Source organism: Rhea pennata, chromosome 27, assembly GCF_028389875.1.
Source record: "Rhea pennata isolate bPtePen1 chromosome 27, bPtePen1.pri, whole genome shotgun sequence".
In the NCBI taxonomy this organism is placed as follows: Eukaryota; Metazoa; Chordata; class Aves; order Rheiformes; family Rheidae; genus Rhea; species Rhea pennata.
The window spans coordinates 6,032,657-6,050,598 of record NC_084689.1 but is presented as its reverse complement, the minus strand read 5'-3'; the positions used below and the strand labels follow the sequence as shown (position 1 = coordinate 6,050,598).

At 57.8% G+C, this 17,942-nt stretch overlaps 1 protein-coding gene across 2 annotated transcripts; it reads right to left on the bottom strand.

The window, feature by feature from the left end:
• Positions 1-6,667: 6,667 nt before the first annotated feature.
• On the bottom strand, positions 6,668-17,616 carry NRTN (neurturin). Of its 2 annotated transcripts, none has more exons than XM_062596336.1 (3): positions 17,233-17,616; positions 8,354-8,500; positions 6,668-7,130 (listed from the first exon to the last, which is right to left on the bottom strand). In XM_062596336.1, the coding sequence occupies exons 1-3, from the start codon at positions 17,300-17,302 to the stop codon at positions 6,724-6,726; spliced, it is 624 nt and encodes a 207-aa protein (XP_062452320.1). In that variant the 5' UTR covers positions 17,303-17,616; the 3' UTR covers positions 6,668-6,723. The 2 variants fall into 2 exon arrangements, with proteins under 2 accessions (XP_062452320.1, XP_062452323.1); XM_062596339.1 differs by having other exon boundaries at positions 8,354-8,591; positions 17,233-17,306.
• Positions 17,617-17,942: the final 326 nt, after the last annotated feature.

The following is a 17,942-nucleotide window of genomic DNA, read 5'->3' as shown; positions in this document are numbered from 1 at the left end:
CAGCGGCACGAGGAGCGTCGCGGTGGCTGGTGGGAGATGGCCCCCGCGCAGGCACTCGGACCGAAGGAGAGTGCCCGAAGGGCTGCGGGCTTCCCAGCTCGTGTGCGGGACTTTCAGCCTGCGTTCCTACAAGTAGCCCCTTGGGCTATTTCCCCATGCGGAAACCCCCGCACCACATCTCCGAAGGCGGTGGGAAATCCGCCAATGGGCGAATATCAGGAATATCAACAGCATTAGCTCAGCTACCTTCAGGATAGCTTTTTTCTTTTCTTTTCCTTTTTTTTTTCTGTTTTCCTCCTCAGATACTTTCCAGCTTTGCTCCGCCAAACAGCCTCCGCTCCGAGACGGCTCTTTTGCCACCACCACGCCGAGCGGTAGTGGAGTTACTGAGTTGTTTGTGCTTCAGGCAAGCATGGCCAGAGGGTTAGGGGGGAGGATCCAGGGCTGAGTTGGGTCTGTGTCCATGCACCTTGCCGACAGGGCATGGAGATCTGCGGGAGCCCACACCAGAAAGCGGCTTTTCCTGGGGGAAAAAAAAAAACTTTTCGGCATGGGGAGACATCGCTCCCACGAGCCTTCTGCCTGGCCAGAGCGGCAGGAAGACAATCCCCACGCAGGGCAGGGGGGATGCTGAAATGTTCTTGCCCCCCATCTCCCAAACTTGTATTTTAACCCCAGCCACCTCAAATCTGAAGCACGAAGGAGGCCCGGGCTGTTCGACGTTCCTGGCCTTGCACAAGCGTCCTGCCTTGCCCCTCTGCTCACAGAATCACAGGATGGTTGAGGTGGGAAGTGACATTTGGAGACCATCTAGCTCATGTTCCATCACCTGCTTTATCAAGCTCGTCAACAGATGATTTTAAAGCTCCTCAGCAAGATGGTTGCTCCCGAGTGCTGCTGGTGACTTAGCCTTCTGTTCTATAAAAATTCCATTTTTTTTGGTCTATGTGCGTGTCTTGCGAAGCAGCTGCTTGGGGGAGAAGAGAAACAGCAAAACAGGTTGAAATCGGTCTGAGAACACAAAGAAATGGCCCAGCAGGGTTTAGGCAAGGGATGTCCCCAGCTCCCAGGGAATCGCTGCTCCCAAGGGGTTTTCTTGGTGCAAAACGGGGTCGGAAACCAGGTTTTAGGGGTTCTGCTGCCAGGCAGCCAAGTGGCTTTTCAGACCCTGCCAAGCCCTGGCATGGACCTGTCGGAGAAGCTCAGCAGAGCTTTGCAGCCAGGGAAGGGAAGAGGAAGGATCCATATACGCCCAAAGCCTGGGGAAACAGCGACTGGAGCCTTCCAAGCTCCAGGGCTTCATGACAGCAGAGGTTCTCCTCCCAGGTGGATGAGGGCAACCAAACTAACACCATCAACTCAACTGACCACCGGCTTCCTGAGCCTGCAGTCCAGTGCCTTTGGAGTCTGCTCAGCACTTTGTCCGATGAGGCTGAGATGGGGAGGATGAAACGATGAAGACCTTTCCTCCACCATTAACCAAGCACCACTGAGCTTCCTCCTTCTCCTGCATGGGAAGTCCCCAAGCAGCAGTTGAAGCAATGTATATCATTCTTCCTGGGCTTTGCAGTTTTGGTAGCACCATCCAGGCCAGAGAGAAATAAGTATGACTTTAAGAAAAGATATTGAGCAAAGCTGCAGAGGATTTGGGGAAGAGTAAGATGAATGAGAGGCCACAACAGGAACAGGCCCAAAGTAGGTAGGGCAAAAGGTCCAATTTTTGGTCTAGAAACGAGGTGGTTGAAGAGGGGAAGGGACACATGGTCTTATCCCAGTGGACTATCCCAGGGGGTGGTTTTATTCTCTCTTTTTCTGTTTTGGAGAATTGCAAACTCTGTGCTCTTGGCTTTGCTTTTATTTAGGGCTTTCTGCGATGGGTTTCTTTGCCCTTGATCCAAAACCCAGAGGGACAACTGTGGCCATCCAGCTTTGGGGATGCCCCAAAAAACCAGCCCCACCATCCAGCTCGGGTTCAGCATCCCAGCTGCAAGCTGCTGCCTGCAACCTTTGTTTTCCTTCTCTTTCTTTAATGCTCTTGCACGAGTCAGATTTTCCAAGCAACCTTATCCAATTTGGTCATTAAAACTTCAGTTTATCCCTTTCCCCCCCCCCCCTTTTTTTTTTTGGACAGGCTAGCAGCAGGATTGCAGCCTTTCTCGGTTTCTGGCGCATGCACACACGCACGCACACACGCGCGCGTGCACACACACACATGCATGAAGATTTATGAGTCTCGAAAGATGCTTCATAAAATATTTACAGAGCAGAGCTTCGTGCCGATGCTTGACTCGGCCACGAGCCGTCCACGGCTGTCAGGAATCTGGGTGGCATGAGGGGAAATATAAACAGATCTTTTTTTTTTTTTTTTTTTCCATTCCCCCAAACTGCTATAAACCTTCCCAGTCCTGAGGCTTTTTTAGCCCTTTTCTTTTTTTTTTCTTTTTTTTTTTCTCAGCCCTTGCCCAGCTGTCCAGCTGAGGCAGTAGTCTGGGATCACTAGTTTTGGGGGTGACGAGCCATTTTTCCCTGCAAACCCAGCAATTTGCACCCATTCTCCACCAGGGAAGCAACAAGACTTTCAGCCTGGCACTGATTTAATTCTTATTTTTCTCAGCAGATCCGGGGTTGGGGAAAATGCTTTTAAAGGACGTGGACGGCTCGGACGTGCAAGGTGTTGCCAGGGGATGTAGTGGGGTATTAAATGGGGGTAACGTGTCTTATGTGGGGATAACACGTGTTAAATGGGTAATAACCTATGTTGCCTGGGGATATTGTGTTAAACGGGGATAACACGTGTTAGATGGGGATAATGCGTGTGACACGGGGATAACATGTTAATAACGCGTGTTGTGTGAGGCTAACGCATGCTAAATCACACAGGTTGCATGGGGATAACGTGTGTTGCATGGGGCTAACACGTTAGCTGGGGATAACATGTTAAATGGGGATAATGTGTGTTACACAGGGATAACGTGTTACATGGGGATAACGTGTTAAATGGGGATAACACGTGTTGCATGGGGATAACACGTGTTAAATGGGGATAACGCATATTAAATGGGAAAACATGTCGCATGGGGATAACACGTGTTAAATGGGGATAACGCATATTAAATGGGAAAGATATTTTACACGGGGATAACACGTGTTACATGCGGATGACATTAAATTGGGATAATACTTGTTAAATGGGGGCTAATGCGCATTGCATGGAGCTAATATGTTGAACGGGGATAACACATCTCGCATGGGCATAACACCCATTGCATGGGGAGAACATCCATTGCACGGAGCTAACACAGGTTGCAGGGGGGTGTACCTGCTAAGTTGGGGGGGGGGTTAATGGGCATGAAATGGGGCTAATGCTGCACTGGTAAGAGTCCTGTCTGGGCAGGGTGACAGAGCAGAATGGGGAAATTCCCAACTTTTATCCTTGTGGATGGGACATATTTAATGCAAAAAAAAACCCAACAACAACAAAAAAACCCACAAATGCAAATGCAAATGCAAAAAATAAAAAATAAATAAATAAAATAAAAAGGCTCCCTCTAAAGGCACCTAAAGGCACCGGAGCAAGAAGGGCTTATCGCGCCCCGGGCCGATTTTAGGATGCGCCTGGCTCTTTCCCAGCTCTGGCAAGCAGCCGGGGAGTGATGACCTCAAATTTCTGCTGGCGACCGGAGCCCCAGGGCTTCTGGTGGCTTTTCTCCCTGGCAGCGCTGGCTTCGCAGCGGAGGGGTTTCAGGGCTGGGGATGCGTGCGCCTCTATTTCCAGCAGCTTTAAAAGAGAAAAAGAAAGGGGGCGGGGGGGGAGAAATAAAAGCATTTGCCTTCTGCACTTGGCCACGATTTCCAAGCTGCATTTCCCACAAAATACAGTAGCACCTGGAATAAGGTAAATTACTGCTATAGCCCAGGCAGCCCAGCCCTGCGCTGGTGCTGCCCCCGTCCCAGGAACGTCTCAAGGCAGTGGCTTCATGAAGAAAAAAAAAACCCAAAACATCATTTTGCAGCAGCAAATGAATGAGTTTGGGCCTTTTGCAACTGTGCATGGAGGTTTTAGGCACAAACGGGAAATCGGGGAAAAGCAAGCCGAGCTCGTGCTCCTCTCAGCCCCAAAGCTGATTTCCTCATCCCGGGTGGTGGTGGGGGAACGTGATTTCTCCCCCCTGCCATCTCTCGCCAGCAGCAAAAGATGAGAAGAGCCTGGAAATCACCGTAATCCTCCTTTTATTTCCACTTTGTCGTGAGTATGTAACAGCAGCACGCCCGAGTTTATGTTCATTTAAAAAATAATAATAATAATATCATACTGCATTCCCCCCCCCAAAAAAAACCCCCGAAACATTGAGAATAAATGGTAACAGGTAATAAATGTAAACTGCACTTGGCACCGTTTGGCTCAATAAATAAAAAAAAAAGAGAGAGAGGGGGAGAGAGAGAGAGAGAGAACGCATTACGGAGACGGCACGCTATGGTATCTAAATAAATAACATAAGTTACTTTGAATAAATAGGATCTAAAACACAGATGCATTGCATCCACTTCTGCAGTTGGTCGGGCAGAGCCGCCGAGACCGGAGGGCCACACTTTCCTGCGGCCGCCCCACTCCCACCAGCCCTTCCCAAAACTATTCGCCTTTTTTTATTTTTTTTATGCCTTTTTTTTTTTTTTTTTTTTTGCTTTTGCTTTATTTTTGCATGTTGGGCCTCAAGTTTAAGGCTTCGCCTTGCCAAACGCAGCACGAAACCCTGGGGCAGTCCTAAGGGCGGATTGCCGAGGCGCTTTCGTCCCCCGGGAAAATTAAAAATAATAATAATAATAATAACCTGCTGCAAGCTACCAGCAGAGTTTTCAGGCAGCTCCTTGCATTTCCAAACTACCTCATTTTTGCAAGACTGGGTGGTGAAGAAGGGGAAAAGCCACTGGAGGCTTCTGCAACAGAACTAATTTAATTTTATAGTAGTTGGAGCTGCAAAAGGACCCAAGCACTTGAGAGCGCAGTTATGATTATTATTCGATTTTGGTTTTTTTTTTCAGTTTTGCGTACCGCCCCCCCTCCGCCACAGGCAAGCACAAAGTGGAGCACCCAGCTCCTTGCACCCGTGATGACTGGGGCGACATCCCCCCCCCCCCCCCCCCCGCTCTCCGTCCGGACTCTGCCCGGAGATGCTCGGTGCTACCTGCTCACTGCGACGCTCCGCTTTCTTGCAAAAACTAACGTGCTCCCCTTGGCCACTGACCTCCCTGCTGAAAACGCACATCCCGCGCGGGGCTCGCACCCAATTTCCACCCGGTGCATGCTCTGCGCGGGGCTCACACCTGATTTCCACCCGGTGCACGCTCTGCATGGGGCTCACACCCGATTTCCACCTAGTGCACACTCTGCGCGGGGCTCACACCTGATTTCCACCCGGTGCACGCTCTGCGTGGGGCTCACACCCAATTTCAACAGGCTCTCACCAGGCCTGCGAACTGGGGAGGGGGCTGCTGCAAGGAAAGGGCTGCGAGCCGAGGGCTTTCCGCTGGGTCGGTTAATGCCCAGGGCACGACACCAATACTCTCCTTCTGTTTATGATTTGCTTTTTCTGGGAAGAGGGCCAAGGGCAGAAAAAACCCATCAATTCCAGGCGACGAATATAGCCTGCCTGGAGAATGCAAAAATCTGCGGTCTCATTTATTTCCCCGCAGAGTAAACAAGAGCGACAGTGCTGCAAGCGCGGAGGGGAGCAGAGCGCCAGCGCGCGCGCCGAGGGCCCCCCCGGGGGTGGGGGGGGGAACGTGATGGGAACGGCCAGTCCGTAATCCAGTTACTCCAGATTGTCGCGAGTCTTAAAAGCCAAGGAAAGGGGGTGTCCAGAGCGGGGGGGGGGGGGGGAGGAGGTGGTGTGCAACGTGCCCTGCCTGTGTGCGACACATCCTCTGTGTGTGCAACACCCCCCCATGTGCGCGACACACTCTGTACGTGCACAAAACAGCGCGTGTGCGGCGCACACTGCTTGTGCGCAGCACACTCCACGTGCACGCGACACGCTCCACACGTGTGCAAAGCACCCTGCATGTGTGCAACACACTCCGTACGTGTGAAACACCCAGTACATGTGCAACACACCCCATGTGTGTGTTACACACTCTGTACACGTGCGAAAAAAACAGCACGTGTGTAACACAGCCCGCACGTGTGCAACACACTCCCTGTGTGTTACGCACTCTGTACGGGTGTGAAACACCCTGCCTGTGCGCAATGCACCCCACGTGCACGCGACACACTCTGTACGCGTGCAAAACGCCCAGCGCACCCTGCACATGTGCAACACACACCCTGAGTGTGCGACACACTCCATACGTATGCAGAAAACCCGGCCCGTGTGCAACACACCCCATGCGCGTGCAACAGGCTGCACATGTGCGCAATGCACCCCGTCCGCATGCAACGCACGCCACACACGTGCGACACGCTCCGCAGGCGCACGAAACGCTCCCCCCCCCCCCGCCACGTGCAATCCCACACTGGCGGCACGCGCGTGGGGCACCCGGCGCCTCCGCTGCCACCCCGGCCCCCGCCGCAGCGCGGGCGCTCGGCCAACGCGGGCGGCCGCAGGCTCGAGGCACCCGGCAGCCCTCGGGCGCCTTCACCGGCAGAGGCACCGCGTGGCGCGACGGGGCCTCCCGTGGCCCGGCTCGTCCTGTCGCTTGACGCCGGCCGAGCTCTGCCCGTGCCTGTCACACGCAGCCGCACTCCTTGGCTGAGAGCTCGTTGACGGTGTAGTAGCGGTTGTAGGCGTCCAAGAAGGAGACGTCGTCGTCGTAGGCCAGCGGCCGGCAGCAGGGCCGGGCCCGCACCTTCTCGCGCCGGATGCGCCGGCTGCTCCGCATGCTCCGCAGCGACAGGTCGTAGCTGCGCACGGCGGCCTCACAGGTGCCGCTGCAGTAGCGAAAAAGCACCGTCTCGTCCGACTCGTAGCCCAGGCCCAGCTCGCTTACGCTCACCTCCAGCTGGCGCAGGGCGCAGGGCTTGCGGCGGCCGCGCGCCCGCTTGGCTCGCCCGCCCGCCCGCAGAGCCCCCGCCGCCAGGGCGCCCAGGAGCCGCCGCAGCTCGCCCTCCGTGTAGCTCTCCAGCAAGGCGCCGTCTGCAAGAGAAGGGGCCGCCGTCAGCCGCGGCGCCGCTCGCCGCCCTCCGCACCCGCGGGCCCGCTGCGCTTTTTTTTGGGGGGGGGGGGGGGGGCGGGAGTTGTTCGTGTGTTTTTTTTTTTTTTTTTTTTTTTCCTGGAGCAGCATGTTGGGCGGGGAAAAAAAAATTCAGCCAAACGGTTAACGCTATGGATCAAAAATATCCCAGCGCGGGGCTTTATTTTTTTCCAGTGCAGCCGGGGAAGGGATGGCACCAGGTGTCCGAGCGCTACCTGCAAGCGGGAGCCGCCGTGGCCACCGCCGCGGCCGCTTTCATCCTGAGCTGGCGGAAAATTCCCTGTTACTTTTCTCAACAGGTCACTCAGGAGGCGCCGAGCCGGCACCTGATATACCCCCAAAATACCTCCTCGGGCAGGAGTCACCAAGGGCGGGCGCGCTGTTTGCAGGAATGTTTACACCATTTGCAGAAACATTTTGCACCATTTGCAGAAACGTTTGCAGAAACATTTGCAGAAATGTGTGCACCGTTTGCACCGTTTGCAGAAATGTTTGCAGAAACGTTTGCACCATTTGCAGAAACATTTGCACCATTTGCAGGAACGTTTGCGCCGTTTCCCCACCCCCTCGCCCCCCCTCCGGCAGGCGACAGCTGGCCCTCGGGGATGCGGAAAGGCGACCATCCCCTGCCACGTCCCAGTCGTCCCAACGCCCCAGAGTTCGGGTTAATGGTACTTGGAGCTGGGACGGGCGGCGAGCCCGGCATCTCGGCTTCGGAGGGGAAACGCGGCGGAAAAGCCTCGTTCGGGGGCTCGTCATCGGTTGCAGGATTTCAACCCAAACCAAGGTCTTCTGGTTTGGCAGCAAAACAAACGCGCCCGAGGGCTGCAGCAAGCCACACACGCAAAGGGAGGAAGAAATCGTCGCGGAGGGAGCTGGAAGCCGCCACGTCCCGGCAAAACGGAGCCGTTTCCACCACTGACCCGCCGCAGGCTGCTGCTCGACGTTTCGTCCGTTTGAAAACAAGGCGGAAGGCCCCCCAGATTAAAAAATAAATAAATAAACAAACATAAAATAACCCTTCGGGAGCTGACGAGCGGCTCAGTGGCCTCCTTCGCGGGCCGGGGCTCTGCAAAACCCTTGGTGGGCGGTGAACGTCGAGGCGGCCTAAAGCTCGCAAGCGCCCCGGCGCAGGATGGAGCCCTCCCGCCCCGGGGCCGCTTACACTGGGAGAGCAGCGAGCCGTGGCGGTCCAGGGCCCGCGGGGATCTCTGCAGAGCCGCCGCTGGCGAGGAGGAGGAGGAGGAGGATGCCCGGGAGGCCGGCGAGGAAGGGCTGTATTTTCGGCTTCCGTTAAGCATGTCTCTACAAACTAAAACGGATAACAGGGAACTGAGGAGCATCGATGCAATGGCTGCAAACTTCCATACCTTCATCTTAGAGCAAGTCAGAACATTGAAGCTCTGTAAAACAGGCAAAACAAATATCCTTATTACGCGGCCGCCCCCCCCTCCCCACCCCGCCGGGGCAATTCTCCCCTCCCCCACCACCAACGCCATCTCCCCGGGCGCAGTGCTCCCGCGGGATCGCCGCCACGGTCGGGAAACCGAGGCACGGAGCTGCCCGGGGCTGTGCTGCAAAGAGCCATCTCCCCCCCCCCCAACCCAACCAGAGCCGACCCCCAACCAGAGCGCCCCCCCCCCCCATCGCCCCGAGCCACCCCGGGGCCCCTTGCAGAGCGGCTGGGGTGGGGGGAGGAAACGGCACCCAGAGCGCCGGGCCGGGTCCCAAACGGACTGAGCCGCGGCGGCTTAAAGCCTTTTTCTCGAAGGACTTGCAAACTCATGGGCAGGAGAAGCGATTTCCTGTGGTTCCCCCTCCGTTTTTTTTTTTTGGGGGGGGGGGTTTATTTATTTTTTTTTAAAGGAAGGAAAAAAAAACATTTCGCAGTATTTGCCAATAGAACTTACTGGGGGGAAAACGTTTATTTGAAAAGGGAATTTGACACATTTGCTTTTACTGCTGTCGGAGAGAATAACAAAAGGAGTCCGAAAGCCGCACTGTCACCAGCAATGCTTTATTTTACAGCAGGCAAATAATTACACATTAACTAACGTAGTAATTACATGCCCTGTAGGTTACAAGCTAATTGTATAACCCAGCCAGAGCCGAAATGCTTTAAACGGGGATATAAACAAAACTGAGTTAGAAAAAGAATAGTTTAGCCATATAAGGCGGCGAGCTCATGAAATACGGCCGCGATACGCGGAGGCAGAGCTGGCTGGGACACCGGCGCGATAAGCAGCAAGATTCACGCGCCGGGAACCGGCGCCAGGGGGGTAGAATTTGGAAACGCCGGGGGCGATATCACCGCGGAGAACGGGGCCCGGGACGCCTGGGCTTTGCCAGGGACCTGCTTCGCCTGGAGCCGGGAAGACCTCCGCGGGCAAGGGAACGGATCCGGCTCTCGTCAGCCAGCTGGGAGCCAGTAATCGCCCGTTTGGGATTTAAGAGCGCGGTTGCAATCAGCACCCGGGCATCCCTCAGGCAGCGGGGAAAACCGGTAGTGGCGCTTTCGGGCAGAGGCCTCGGCAAAAGACTAAATCGTTGCTCCAAGGCGCGAGACGATTGCAATAATTTACCCTAAGCTTTGCCTTTGGTTCCTCTTGCTCTAAAAAGCCGCGGAGCACGTGCGCCGACCAAAATGCGGGGGGGGGGGGGGGGGGGGGAGGGGGGAGGAACAACGCTGGTGCGCAAATCAGAGTGTGGGGCTCGCAGGGCCGCCGTGCCAGCTGCCCCCTTCCTGCTTGCCCCGTGGGAGCTTGCAAACCCGCTCCCAGCGACGATAAGTAAGCGCGCGGGCTGAGGGGCTCGGTGGCCAAAATCACGGCAAGGTCCCCACGGCCGCGGCTCCTCGTGCTGCGGGAGTGATGCCGGAGCAGGGAGCCCCGAAAGCGCCGGACGCCCAGTGCAACGAGTGCCTGGAAAATCACCCATTAAATCCAAGCTCCCGGCTCATCCGGCCTAAAGGGATTTGCAGAGAGGGGTGCGAGCGCAGCGCCATGCCTGGGCCTTCGGCTCCGAGGCCAGGCGTGGGAGACGCTGGGCTCGGGATGCTGGGGCTGCCGCCGGCTTTGCCCTGCTGGAAAGGCAGGGAGGAATCCGGCAAAATCAGCTCCGGGCTTCTGGGTGCAGCCAAAGGAGGTTTGCGGCAAGAACCAAGCCAAGAGAGCTCTGCAGGAGCCGGGGCATAAAAAAAGCGGCCGTAAGGACGCCCTAAGGAAAGGATGGGCAGCTGGACGGGACAATGCATGGATGCATTTCCGGATATCCACCGCTTTCTTAAGCTCCCGGACTCGTGAGATGGAGGGTAGAAGCAGCGGCTTCTTCTTGCCCTAAATCCTCCTTGCCAGGGAGGGGGGAAGGAGACTTGAAAACCTTCAGTGCTAACGCTTCGAAGCCCAGGAATCAGGGAACCCAAAAGGCATTACATTTTAAGTATGTCATAAATTTTAAGTCGATTCATGCTTCCGGGCATGGATTCATTATTTTCAACGGCTTGGTCTTGGCCACGCCGCTCGGATTGATGAGGACATGGAGTGGCCAAGGTTTTGGCACCAAGAAACTCTTGGAAAGATCAAGGCCTTGACGGGACATCAGAGAGAGCTTCCACCTGCCACCCTGTTTATTTTAGTGCCTTAAATGGGAGCCAAGCGGCTTTGAAACCCTGGCTCGGCATGACTCACCTCGCAGGAATTAAACAATTTCCATCCAGGATCTACGTCAGGGCAAAGCAACTCCAAGGTCCGCTGAGAAGCGGCTCCTCCAACGGCAGCCTCCGAAGGAGCCCCGGCTACAGCGCCCGGCACACTGCTTCCCTCCCGGAGAAGGGACCCGTCGGAGCAGCCGCCTGGGTGGGAGCTGAGGCGCAAGGCAGCACGCCGCCACCCCGCATGCCGAGGCATCACCCCGGGGCGATGCCAGAGAGGCGAGAAAGCAAATTCATCCGAAAATCTCCAGTTACTGCCCTGCTTCTGGACCCAAACAGCCGGGTTTTGGCCCGGTCGGTGGCCTGGCGGTGCAAAACGATGCGCAAATGATAGGGCTGGCCCCAAAACGGGGAGTTTTAGAAGCAAAAAAGCCCCAAGCCCTGCTCTGACTTGATTTTATTTGATCTCATATTACATCTTACTACGCTCCTGTATCTTATTATGCTCTTATTTGATCTTATTTGATTTGCTTACTATTTAATCGTGGGATTCTCCCGCCTTCCTGCCAGCGCCCGGATGCGTAATTGGGAAAAAGCCAGCGACGGCTGCCGGCCAAGCGCCGCGCGGCAAGGAGCCGGCGACGGGCGGCTCGGACGCGGCGGGATGCTTCCCGGGAAAGCTGGGGGGGGAGGGATGGGGTGAGCGGCGGGGGGGGTCCCGGGCTCAAATAAGCGAAAGCAGAAACCGGGCGGAAATTACACGTGGTTCTGCTTTTCCCCTAAGTGAAAAGCGGTCGGGAGAAGCTCCCGAGCTCTTCCCTCGGGAGCGGTTTCCTTGCTTCCTCCCTGCCGGCGAAGCCTCATCCGGCTCTTCCCGCCACGGTCCCCGGCAAAAGCGAGCGCCCGGCGCAGCCGGCAGGAAAAACACAGCCACGAAAGCCGCCTGCAACGCCTTCCCTGGAGGTCCCGCGCTGCCTCGAATGATGCCTCGAATCGCACAAACCACGCAGCAGATGGGAGCCGGCCGAACAGAAGCCCCCTCGCGCCGTGCTAAGTGCGTATCCGCCGGCTGCCCCGTGAACTGGGGGCCTTCGGCAAAGAACCGCAATCTCAGTCTTTGCCAATATATATATATATATATATATATATATATATATATATATATCCCAGCAGCTTCTTTTGCCATCCCCATGCAATCTCAGGCCTCCGTCTTTGCAAAAATAAATAAATAAATAAATAAAATAAACCCCAGCAGTTTCCTTCTTTTGCCACCCCCATGCAACCCAGCTCCCACGCTGCCCGGCTCCACGGTCGGTGTCGCCCCCGTCAGCGCAGAGCCCCGTGCTCCCCACGATTAAGAGACGACGAGTTTCCTCAAGGGCAGAGAGTTTGCTGCCACGCAAAACCTTCCTGAGCAGATCCCGTCGGTATGCGGCAGAAGCTACCCTTTGCAGGAAGAGATCGGAGATAAAAACAAGAAGAAAAGGTTTCCAGCATGGCATCGCTCCGCGGGAGCGGGCAAAGCGGTGCCTGATGCATGGCGCGGTAACGCCGAGCTTTTCCAAAGGAATAAGGCGGGAATAAACTGAGATCGTAAAACAAAATGCTGACACAGCAAAATACACACGTAAATAAATACAGATCGATGGCAACTGCCATTTTCCGATGGTGGAGGAAAATGAAACAATCATTTAAAACCTCTCATCCTGCGGAAATCCCCCCTCCCCCCTTGAATCCTTGTCCTGCAGTCAGCACCAACCCCAGGGCACTTTGCACGCGGAGGCTGGTGGGGTGAAAAGCTCGAATTTTTGGCAGCGACACCGAGCTGAGGCCCCGGACGCACTTTTCGCCGGGCCGCTTTTGACGCCGCGCCGGTATCCGCGTGCTGCCGGTGTGTGTGTGTTGGGGGGGAGGGATTTCTTTTTTCTCCCCCTCTTTTTCTTCATTGCTATTTCTTCCTCTTCCAAGGAAAGCGTCATTTTTCATGGAGCAAAAAGCAGCGAGTGCAACGCCTTAATGCAAAAATCCATCCCCGAGCGAATGGGGAGCCAAAGGCGACCTGCTCCTCTTCTCCATCCCGTCCCCCCTCTAACTCCAGCATCGCCGCCTCCCCCCTCTACACCGAAACAGCCTCGTCCCTGCAGGGCGCCTGGGAAAATCCATTTCTCATTAATCCCATTAAGAGGCAGCAGCTCCCTGGCTGCGGCAGCCAGTGCCGCTGGCATGGCCGCGCTCGACCCCGGCCCCTTGGAGCTCCCGAACTACAAACCCCCTCGCCGCAAGGGCTCCCCCTGCCCAACCTTCCCCACCCTCCGCTTCAAAAAATAAATAAATAAAGAGAAAAGCTACAAGAAAACCCTAAACCACCATGATTCGGCTCTTACCTTAAGCCCTCCCGGCCTGGTCTCGCCAGAGGAACGCGGGCACCAACCTGTCCCGCTGATCTCGCAACCTCTTGCTGCCGGCGCGGGAATGCTCGTCCAGCATCGTCCCGAGTGGCACCGACGGCGGCACCGGGCTGCCGCCGGCTCTGCCCTCCCGGCCCCGTGCTGCGAGCTGGGGACACAGCCCGAGACGCTGGACAGGTGCCCGGGATTTGGCGACAGCACCAAATTCCGCCCTGCCGAAGAAGATCCAACGGTGCCTGTACACAGGGCAGCCCGAGGGAGAAACGCAGGCAGGACCGGCGCCACTCCCAGCCTGGGAATGGGAAGCCCCCACACCTTATTTTTTTTTGCCCCTTTTCCCTATAGATCCTCCCTCTTTTTTATTTCCCCCCTCCCTTTGCACGGAAGGAATCGGTGCGTCCAGGTGCCCGCCAGGGATTACAGCGCTTTGCTAAGGGCACACAGAGACCTGATAGAGGTTTTCGCAAATCCAATTTGCGCTAAACCCTTCCAGTGGGTTTTGGACGCTGCACGGGCTAATATCACGTTAGTGTTTACTGTCCGGCTCCAGCAGCAACTGCCGACATGTTGAACCACTTAGCACCGTTCCAGAGCGAACAAACGAGAAATTCCTCCCCAGACGACGGCGGCGGCGAGCTGGGGACGGAGACTCGGGCGGCCCCGAGTGGGAGTTAAACCGCGGAGACGCTTGCCGAAGACCGACCCGGCCGGGAGGAGCAATCGGAGGGTCTCCAAAACGGAGCAGGGCAGAGTCATGCCTCGCTCCAGCCCGAAGCCCTGCGTGCGGCGTGGCTGGCGATGCCTGGCGCCGGCGATGTGCCCGGCACTGGCGGCTCGGCACGCGGCTTGTGAGGGGCGAAAAGCCCAACGGCGTCGCTCTTCGCTGCTGTCCGCCAGGGACGTCAGAGCCAAAAAAAAAAAAAAAAAAAAAAGGATCAGGTGGAGAAATAAAATAAATAAAGCAACAAAAGTGTGTGTCTGGCTGGGGGGGGGGCTTTTATCCCACCCAGGCCTGGCCCTTGGTCGCGTTCGAACAGATCTTTGCCGGCCAGCGCAGCGGCCGAGGCGGATCGGCGCGCCCGCGTCGCCTGCAGGAGTGCGCGGGGCGGCCGTGGAGCCAAACGGCCCCTGGCGTTTTATAGGGGAGGGTCGGGGAGCGCCGACAGCCGGCAATAAATGTGCCGTACGTTCCCAGGCGGGTCCTGGCCAAGAACAACACTATTAGAGGCGAGGAAGTCACCGAAAGCCAGGCAGAAGCTCATTTCCTGCCCCAGGGATCCGAGCGCGCGTTGCTTTTCCAGACCCGCGTTGGGAGTTGCCGCATTCTGCTCCGCTTCTGGGGCCAGATTGGGAGCAGGGCTGGGGGGGGGGGGGGGAGAAAGCAGAGGCTGCTGCCGGTGCTTTTCCCTGCCGCAGAGGCGCTGCGGGAGCGGAGGGGCTGTGTCGTTATCCCGGTGCTGGCGGGGTGGCCGTGCTCTCGCACCCGGCTCCTGGAAGCACCCGGCGGCTTCCTCGTGCGCACGGAGCCCTCCGCTCGCTCCCTCCCCAAGATCCTGAGGGCTGTTTGCTTGCTTTAAATAAACTATGAGCATTGGCATCCGTTCAGCTCCTCGCAAGACACGTTTTGTGTTTTCCCTCTGTTCGCAGGGCCAGGCTTGGGGAGTGCTTCAATGTCGCGCGCCCCCGCATGACGCGGCCGGAGCTACCAGCTAAAACCGAGGCGCTCGCCAAAAACCTGGAGCCCCTTTCCGGCAAAGCCACGCAGGAGAGGGCGAGCGTGCTCCGCTTGCTGCATTTCCCTCCTTGGGGCAATGGAGAAGAGGGTTGGTTCATCCTATCATCTCGGGATGCTTCTTTGCAGGAGAGGATGCGGGAGCATCTCTTCACTGCCTCCCAGCACGGCTGGTTTTCACTCCAGTGCCCAGTATCGAGGCGATATTCTACAACTGCCCTCCAGCAACATAAATTTGGCTTTCTCTCCATCTCCTCCAAATTCAACGGAGAGAAACTACTCCAAAATGATAGAAAAAGCGAGGTCAGGTGAGACCTCTACATCTCCAGTCTATCCACCTGCCCAGAGCAGGGCTTACGTTGGAGCAGCTGCTCGCCCCAGAGCACGGCAGCATTGATGGCCGATTGGCCCCGGATGCGAGCGCCTTTGGCTGAACGATCCCGCGGCCACAGAAGGTGGAGAAGGGAACTGCCCGGTGCCCTGGTCCTCGTGGCCTCCCAGCACACGCTTGGCTCCGCGAGCCCTGGGAGCTGTGCCGCTCGAGGCGCTTAGCAAGGGCTCTGTCCCCGGCAGCAGGGTTTTGCGCATGTGCTTTAGCTCAGACCAGCAATGAAAGCGCCTGCAGCACTGGGGGGGAACCACACGTGCACCAGCGCAGACCTGCACGGGAAGAGCAACGTGGGCTCTGTGCACCAGGGAGGTTCGCTTAGGCAAGAGGGAGCACCGCAAATGCTAGATCCTTCCTTGCAGTCCACCCCAAAGCCAGAAATCAACCGTAAAAGCACGCTCCCGAATCCCCAAGTCCAGCACCACGGCAGCCCCAGGACGGGTGTTTTACTTGGAGGGCAGGAAAACAGCGGAGCGGCAAGCTGTGATTCGCCTCTGCACCGTGGGAGGGCACTCAGTGCAGCCGGAGCTGGGCCTGCTCCACCACCCGGGTCCCGCGAGCACCCGGGGCGGGGGGCCCAGCGTCCCAGGGCACGGCCCTCCCCAGCACCTGGCACCCCAGCCGCCCACCCAGTTGTGTAGCCCAGGGCAGGAGCCCGGCCGCCAGACCCGCGTTTACCCCCAACCACGTTACAGCAACGGGAATCGGTCGTCTCCATTTGCGACCCAACTCAGGGGCCGCATCCCGCAAGGCTGGAAAGGCACTGAGCTCTCCCCAAATCACGGCTGCGGGAAACCGAGCGCTGCCCTGAAGCCCAGCTGCAGCTTTCCTGGGTCCTGCAGCCTCCTTCGCTGCTCTGCACCCCCGAGCTGCCACACATTGGGGAGCAACAGCACAGCGAGAGCCCGGCACTCGGCGCGGGCAGCATCCTCCAGCCCTTCCTCAAGGTAAGGCACGAACTGGAGCAGAACGGAGCCAGCGCTATTTCGAGCTCTGCATAAACAGCAACATCTCTTGTTTTCCCACCACCACCACCACCATCACCACCCCAACCCTGACCGCGAATCCACCGGCAGCAGTGGCGCCCAGGAGCCCTGGAGCCTCCCCCCTCCGGGCAAGCGGCGGGACCAGGCCGCTGAGGATGCTCGCGCGGGGCACCTGCTTGCTCCGTTTTGCAGCTCCAGAGTCAGCGCCGCGCAAAGGGCGGCAGTGGGGCGCGAAGCGCTTCCAGGACCTTGAGGTCCAGGTAAAGCAAGCAGCTAAAAATAAAATAAAATAATAATAATAATAATAATAATAATAATAATAAAGGTTTCAGCCATCTAAAATCCTGCACAGGGACAACCTTCCCTGCCCCTGTCTCTGCCCCACGTTGTGCAGGATCCCACGGCTACTGCTGCCCTTAAACCTAGCGGCGTGCACGAACGCGGGTGCTCGATAAGGGAGCTGTGCGCGAGCCACGCTCGGGACCCGAGGCCTCGGCTGGCGCCCAGAGCTCCCACTCCGCTTCCGACAGTGATCGGCTGCCTCTCGAGACCGTGCCCTCGACCCGGCGCCTAATTACGGATTGGCTCCCGGAGCAAACGATGGGATTTAAATCGGTGCTGGCTACGAGCTACCATATATGTGCAATAAAGACACCCGAGGTCTAGGTTGTTGGGTTTTTCTTTTCTAAACCCTTCCCAGAGCCCGCAGCAAGAGCGGGAAATTCCCTCCCTCGCTGCCGGGGTGAAATTTGCCTCTCACTAAACTCCGCATCCGATTACTACAGCTCGGAGCCGCGGGTCCTGTGCGCCGGGACGGCCTCCAAGCCCGGAGCAAACCCGCCGGGCAGCGGCCAAGGCCGAGGCTGCCCACGGTGCTTTACCTGGACGCCGGGCCGGGCCGCAGCGCTCAACGGTCACTCCGTGCCGGGACCGGGGCCGGGATCGGGACATGCGTGCGGCCGAGGACCGCCATGAGTGAGAGGCAGAGCGGCTTGGCTCGGTTCGGCTCTGTCCGGCTCGGCTTGGCTCAGTTCATCTCGGTTCGGCTCTGTCCGGCTCGGCTCAGTTCAGCTCGGCTTGGTCCGGCACCGCTCGGCTCGGTCCGACTCAGGCACAGCTCAGTTCGGCTCGGCTCTGTCCACCTCGGCTGGGTTTCGCTCGGTCCGGCTTGGCCCGGCTCGGCTCGGCTCGGCTGGGTTCGGTTCAGCTCGGTCCGCCTCGACTCGGTCCGGCTCGGCTGGATTCGGCTCGGCTGGGTTCGACTTTATCCGGCTTGGCTCGGTCCAGCTCGGCTCGGCTCGGCTGGCTTGAGCTCGGCGCGGCGCGGCGCGGCTGGGGCTCGTCGCGGGGCGGCGCGGGAGGTGGGGGGGGGAGGGAAGGGGGGTCGGCCGCCGCCTCCTCCCCGCGGCGGGGGGCGGGTTTGGAGCGGGCCGGTTCCCCCGCCCCGTCGGGCCCCGCCTCCGCCGGGTCCCGAGCCGGGCTGCGCCCCGGTGCCGCGAGCGGTGCCGCCGCCGCAGCCCTGCCCCGAGCGGTCGCTCCTCCTTCCCCCGGCCCGGTTCGGTTCGGTTCGGTCCGGCCCCGCCGAGCCCCG

Excerpts from the sequence above, each read along its gene's own strand:
- NRTN (XM_062596336.1), bottom strand. The coding sequence starts at position 17,302 with ATGTCCCGATCCCGGCCCCGGTCCCGGCACGGAGTGACCGTTGAGCGC. Across the intron at positions 8,501-17,232 it reads CGGCCCGGCCCGGCGTCCAG|TTTGTAGAGACATGCTTAAC; the intron begins GTAAAGCACCGT and ends TATCCGTTTTAG. Across the intron at positions 7,131-8,353 it reads CGGCTCGCTGCTCTCCCAGT|ACGGCGCCTTGCTGGAGAGC; the intron begins GTAAGCGGCCCC and ends CTTCTCTTGCAG.